General features: G+C 57.1%; 1 protein-coding gene across 1 annotated transcript; it reads right to left on the bottom strand.

Moving 5' to 3' along the window:
* Positions 1 to 918: 918 nt before the first annotated feature.
* On the bottom strand, positions 919 to 6,180 carry DOK2 (docking protein 2). The gene is made up of 5 exons (XM_036240188.1): positions 6,036 to 6,180; positions 4,609 to 4,890; positions 4,285 to 4,372; positions 3,302 to 3,486; positions 919 to 2,675 (listed from the first exon to the last, which is right to left on the bottom strand). The coding sequence occupies exons 1-5, from the start codon at positions 6,096 to 6,098 to the stop codon at positions 2,055 to 2,057; spliced, it is 1,239 nt and encodes a 412-aa protein (XP_036096081.1). The 5' UTR covers positions 6,099 to 6,180; the 3' UTR covers positions 919 to 2,054.
* Positions 6,181 to 6,570: the final 390 nt, after the last annotated feature.

Below are 6,570 nucleotides of genomic sequence, written 5' to 3'. Positions count from 1 at the left end.
TGCCACTGACAGAAATAAAAATCAAGGCATCCTTGCCCAAGAGCCCTGCCGAGTCCCACCCCTAGCCTGGACTGGGGAACAACTAAAACCCACAGAGGCAGTGCATTCGGGACAAGGGTTAGATGGTGGCAGCAGAAGCAGCCCTTTGGCACAGACAAGGAGCCAAGGACTCCCCTGGTCTCCAGCCTACTTTCATGCAGGCAAAGGCTTTGAGAGATACAACTGACACCACAGCACAACCGGGAGGCTGCCGTGATCCTTGGGTCGCTAGCTCATCTCCCTCCCACCTGAGAGCCCCTTTCCACCTGCTTTTGGCACTGCTCTGGCTGGACAGAGCAAAGCCATCTTAACCTGAACACATCAGAAATTAAGCTCTCCTTCTTCCCAAAGCCTGAATCTCTAGAACTTATTTCTGTGTTCAACATCCAGTAGACTCCAGGATCTGCAGGCCCTGTCTCTACAGCATCTTTTGAATCCACAGCCTTTTCTGGATTTCCCCACAATTCAGCCCCAGCCCACCCTACCCCAGTCCATTTCCACGGGGTTGTTGTCCCAATGGGCAGCTCTATGGGACTCTACTCAGAGGCCTTGTACAAATCCCTCCCTCCGGTTACATCCAAATTCCTCCACAACATGGCTGGAGTCTGCCTTCCAAACTATATCGCCCTGAGTTCCCTCCACTCTGAATGTAGAGGTCTTTCCTGAGTACATCCAGCACCTTCCCCCACCTCCACTCATGCTGGCTTTTCTAGGGTGCTCTCTTCACATCTCCTTAATCTTCATCGAACCCCTTCCCTCCCTTGAAGGTCCACCTTAAATACTACCTTCCCTCTGGAGCCTTTCTTGGTCCCCCAATGAACCCAGAGGTATCTCCTCTGACCCCAGGGCCCTGAGTCACCCTATGGTAGTTAAGTCCCCTTCTCATGATAGACATCTGTGCCTTTGTCTCAGCCCCCTCTGGGCTATAAGCGTCTCAAGGCCAGGACAGTCTGGAGCCTACACGCTGCCCCCTGGTACTGGCTGACTGGCTGGCAGCAGCAATGCACTGACCTACCTTTCCAGGAAAGCAGGTTTTGATGAAGAGAGTGTACAGGCCCTGACCTATGGGAATTGGCGCACACAGCCTATGGAGAATCACAGGGCCAGAGGGGCTCTCAGAGCCCATGTGGTGGAATCGTCTCATTTTAAAAGAGGACAAGTCTCAGGAGGGCAAGAGGTTGAATGGATCCATCCCCTTTCTAGCACAGAAGAGGCTCAAAACTGCCAACAGTTTCCTGTCCTCCAGTCCAGCTCTTCACACATATATCCCACTTCCTTTTATTTTTCTGATGTCGACCCTACACCAGCAAAGGGTTAGAGATGCTTGAACATCTTCCTCGGGGTATGCCGATTTCTGCGGATTCCCAACTCAGACACTTGGGACCCAGCCGAGACCCAGAGAGGACATTGCTGCTGGAAGAGGGGCTATCGATCGCCATTGGAAGTGGTCATTCCCGACAAGGCTGTGTCTGTCCCATCCCCACCCCGCAGCACTCATGCCACACAAAAACATTTCAGAAATGTTTACTACCACAGAGAAGTCCAAAACCTGCAGAAAGCCGCAGACACACTCCCGAGTGCGTGCAGCTGGGGCCGTCCCCCAAAGAAGACATGAGCAAGCAGGAGGCCTGCACAAGCTGGGGAAGCAAGCGATTTGCTGATGTCCTTTTCTCTTCTGCCCTAAATGTCTGAGGTTCCACGGGACCAGGGAAAGAAACAAGCGGAAGTGGGAAAGGAGTGGGAGGAGGGCGGGTCTCCTCAGAGCACTATTCCTGCTCTGGGATCTGACTCATGCAGCAGACCCAGGACAATCCCTCAGACCAAACCAAGGTGAGCCTAGGTTCGGGAAGGAGCAGAGGGAGGTACCTGGGATGCAGGAGGAGTCATCGGCAGAAAGGAGGGAGGCCTGCCTTTCCCCTCCTGCTCCTTCTCACCAGCCCCCAGCCCCTTCCTGGTGCGTACAGACCCACCTCAGTGCTAACATTCAGTGCGGTCCATAATTCTTCTGCCCACCATCACTTCGGACCTTTCTTAAGTATGACATTGTCATACTCAGTTCCTTGTGGCCAGCAAGAAGCAGGGAAGTCCTGCCCCACTGGGTAGATGTGCTGGAGGTCACTGGGGTCTCCATCATCTGTGGCCTGCCTCCTCCAGGAGTCACGCAGGGGTTCCTGTGGGCTGTCATACAAAGACAGGATGGCCACACCCTCAGGCTCATCGTATATGTGGTCAGGTCTTGAAGGCTGGCGCTCCTGAATGCTGTCGTACAGAGGGTCAATTGGGGACGGGGGAGGGACCACCAGGATGCTCTTCAAGCTCTTCGCCAGGTTCCTCCCCACCGCATCGAAAGGCACTGCATATTCCCCTTCTGGGCCCCGCGGCTGGGAGCGGGCCACCCGGCCAGTAGGCGAAGGTGGTGGCAGTGAGTCGTGAGGCTGGGAGTACGGGCTCTCCAGCTGGGGCAGCACTGCTGGGGCTGTGGCTGGCTGGGTTTGGGGCCCAGGAGGGACCGAATTCTTCTGGGCAGAGATGGCCTCTTCCAGAGCCAAAAAGATCTCATTGCCTTGTCGGGTTTCGAACTCAAAATTGCCCTCTCCAGAGATGCACCGCCGTCCTGCCTCGAAGGAAAAGGTTACCTGGGTCGAGGAGGAAAGACAGATGATTGGCAAGGCCACAGAACAGGGCTGCCTCTCCTGGACCTAGCTCTGAACCCCAAACCCATCACCTTTGACTTCTGCACTGGGGTCTGTCCGAGCCTTTGCCCAACCTGTCTCCCCTCCTTCTGTGTTCTTCCTTACAAGCAAAGCCCTGCTCTGACCTCCCTCTCCTCTCCCTGCATCCTCCCTCCCCTCCCTGCATCCTCCCTTTCCTCCCTGCATCCTCCCTCCTTACAAGCAAAGCCCGCTCTGACCTCCCTCTCCTCTCCCTGCATCCTCCCTCCCCTCCATCCAAGGGCCAAGTGGCACGGACTACATCCGCAGAACGCCTGCCTCTGCGGACCCTCTGACTGCTCCAGCTCCTCCAGGCCTCCTTTCCTTCGCCATCCTCTGCCTTCTCTCTCACCCCTTCTCCATCCATGCCTCTTCTTTCCTTCCACCCCACCTCCTCTGGTTCCCTTCTCATCCCTCTTTTGGGCCTTTATCTCCTCTTTCCTTCCTCCTCTTACTCAATCTTCCTCACAGGGTCCCTTGTGTTCTCCTGGACAGTTTCCTTCCCTGCCCCCATCATCCTTTCTCCCACCCACCTGCTGCAGCCGGCTCACCTTGTCGTGCCCAAAGCGCCGCAGGAACCTGTAGGGCCAGCTGTACAAGAGTGTGCACGGCTCAGGGCCACCCCACAGCTCCAGGGCACTCTCTCCAGTCCGGAGGGTGTAGGACCCCCGGAGCCGGCACCTGTCACTGGCTTCCGTGGGTCTCATGGTCACAGCAAATTCCTTGCAGGGGGCCACTGGGAAGGACAGGAGACAGAAGGTAAACAGCTGGCCTGCCTCCGCTCTGTCCTGCTCTCAGTGCACCAGCCAGTGCCAGCCATGTACCCGTGACCTGTTCTGTGCCAGGTCAAACCCCCAAATGCCAGGTACCTCCTCCATACCCTAGCAGGCATCATGCCCTAGCCACACGCACCCCGACCTCGTGCCCACATCCTTCCTACCCTGTTGCCAGAGCCACAGCCTTGTCTTTTCCGTCTCATCTCTCCCCCACCCAGCCACTCCCCGATCCCTCCTGTGCCAGCTGCAGGTGCACCTGACCCTGCCCTCACAACTCAGCCCACCTCTTCGGATGCCAGTCGGTGCCCTCTGTCAGGTGGAGACTGGACGTCCCCATGTCCTCCTCCTCCCCACACACACCCTCCCAGAGGACTGCAGATCGAAAGATGGAGGGTGGGGGTGCCTGTCAGCACATCTCCCTTGCTACAGGACAACTTCGGTTCACAGAAAGCAAGCCTTTTTTTTTTTTCCAGACGTTGCTCAGGTCCTAACACAGAGGGTCCAAGAGCAGCACTTTCAGTGGACCCGAGGCTCTGCCCTCCCCCCAGCAGGGCCTGGCAGAGGGAGTGAACCAAGGCTGAAGGGCTGACAACCGAGGCAGACCATGCTCCTCCACCTGGGGCCACACCCGGAAGTGATGCAGAGAGGCTGATAAGGGGGCTGGCCCGGGCTGAGGACAACCACAGGGCAGGAAGGCTGCTGTTGGCTGGCCCGCACCTCCTCCCACCACACCCCAGGGAGAACAGGCAGCCCCTTACCTGTGGTCGAGCTGCTGTACAATTCATTCTCCTCCATGCAGGGCTGGCTGCCCTTCCTCTCCAACCCAGACAGCTCCTTCTTCTGGCCCTGGGGAAGAGGCCAGGGTCTCACCACTGTCACCAAGCCCAAACCCCACCTCTGGGCCAGGATTTCTTTCAGGGCGCACTCAACCCGCTGCCCCTGGCTGCATTCTGAATTGGGGTCACCCCCACCAAGGAACTGCCCCCAAAATTCTGGCCTGGGCTCTTACAATACCTGCCCATAGCAAGTATCGCCTGCCCCCACTCCTACCCCCTTGTCCTCCTGCATCCCTAGACACTCACGGGGAAGGCCAGGAGGCAGATGGCCTGTATCCAGCTGCTACGCTCAGCAGTGGGGGTCGCCAGCAGGTACAGGCGGTCCTTGGTTTCCAGGAAGAAGGCGCTGGTGTCTCTGGGGCTGCTGGCTTCCCCGCTGGCCTCGGTCACCCGCAGACAGTCACTGAGGCGGATCACCCTCCGGGCAGCCTCTCCTCGGCGCAGCTTCTCTGGGCTATCCTGGAGCTCCAGCCGGGCCAAGGCACAGCCCGACTGTCTGTACAGCACGGCCCTGAACCTGCGCCATTTCTGAACCCAGATGCGTGGCAGGGAGGTACCGAGAGGGAGCCAACCAGAGATGGAGAAATGGTGAACAAAGGGGAGTGGAGGAACCATAGCAAGTAACTTGGGGAGAGAAGTAAAGATCCCAGGAGACCCCAGGAAGCAAACCAGGGCCTGAAGAATTAGAAAGCACTGGAATTGGAGATCCACCACAAGCAACCAAGGAGAGGCCTGAGATAACAGCAAAGAGAATGGCGGAGGCAGAAAAATCACAGTGAAGGTGGACTGTGAGGCGGCCAGGCAGCCCCAGCCCAGCAGATCCACATGGAGAAGTGGGAAAGCGTGTAAGCCACTGACACCCAGAGGGGTGAGGAGGGCGGGCCAGGGCCCAGGCTGGACACCAGCCTCTTACTGTGCAGAAGGCCCTAGCTCCAGTTGACCTTCCCAAATTTTCCCACCTCATCTCTTGACAGGATGGGCAGAAATGGATGGGTGAGGGGGGAAATGTAGGGGGGGGATGTGGGGGAGAGGAGAGGAGAGGACAGGACAGGAGAGAGAGGACAGAACAGGACAGGACAGGAGAGAGAGGACAGGAGAGGACAGGACAGGACAGGACAGGACAGGACAGGAGAGAGAGGACAGGAGCCGGGAGGAGCAGGAGAGCGGTGCCCTGGTGCGGGTCAGCTGAGGGAAAGAGCACTTCCTCATTTAAGGAGGCCAAGGAAGAAGGAGCAGGTTGGACACGCTGGGGCTCTGCTCAAGCTTAACACCAGCCAAACCTACCCCAGTGGGGCAGGAGAGAAGGAAGCAGCCTGCATTGCAATCCTGAGATATCCTCTCCACTGCTTCTTCCATTCCCTTCCAAGGTGTCCCCATGAGAAGAAGTCACCATAGAGCAAGAGAGGCAAGAGGGGAAGTTAGAGCCTTCCTTTACCCCCTCCCCCCAGGGGAGCAGTGACAGCAAAGAGCACAGTTTGGGGCCTGCTTGGGAGGCAAGCAGCTGCTAGGGAAGGAGCCCTCCCAAATTCAGCTCTGGGTCGAATGTGGTGGGTGGCACAGTCCCCACCATCTTGTAAGGGTTTGGGGACTCTCAGAGCACCCCTGTCCTCCTCAGGAATGTCTAGCAGCCCCCAACCCCTCTGCTCAGCCCCAGCCCGCCTTGCTCCTCCTACCTTTCCAAAGGTCTGCTGCTGCTGGAAGTACATGAAGCCCTGCTTCACCGCCGCGTCTTCCATCCTCCCACCATCGCAGTGCCCTGTGCTCCTCCCGCTCCGCCCTCTTTCTCTCCTCTCTGCCCTGCGTGTTCCCCTTCTCTCAAGTTCATTTCCTCTCTGCCTAGAGTTTTCTGCACTATTCTAGTCTGCTTGATGACGACAGGCTGATAAGCCCTGTGGTTTCTTGCTCTGTGTGTGTTTTTTTTCTTTTTGATGAGTGAGTTTCACGCTCAAGCTTCCTGCATTTTCAGTCAGTGAGAGATAATTTCCAAACAGCCCAATTCCAGCTCTTCAGTGAGCAGCAACTCAGGTACAAAAGCTGGCATGGGGAGTCACTGACAGAGAGTGGCTGACCCACGGGAACAAAGAGACCCAGAAACCAACTCTGAGAGTGAGGCCAACAGCCAAAGGCCCCACACTCAAGCTGAGTGCTCAGCATGACAGCTGGAAGAGAACTTAGAAATCAACCAGCCCAACCCCCTAGTTTAAAAAC

This window comes from Molossus molossus, unplaced genomic scaffold (genome assembly GCF_014108415.1).
Source record: "Molossus molossus isolate mMolMol1 unplaced genomic scaffold, mMolMol1.p scaffold_m16_p_4, whole genome shotgun sequence".
In the NCBI taxonomy this organism is placed as follows: domain Eukaryota; kingdom Metazoa; phylum Chordata; class Mammalia; order Chiroptera; family Molossidae; genus Molossus; species Molossus molossus.
Note: the sequence above shows the minus strand (reverse complement) of the source record. Positions and strands in the feature narration are given on the sequence as shown.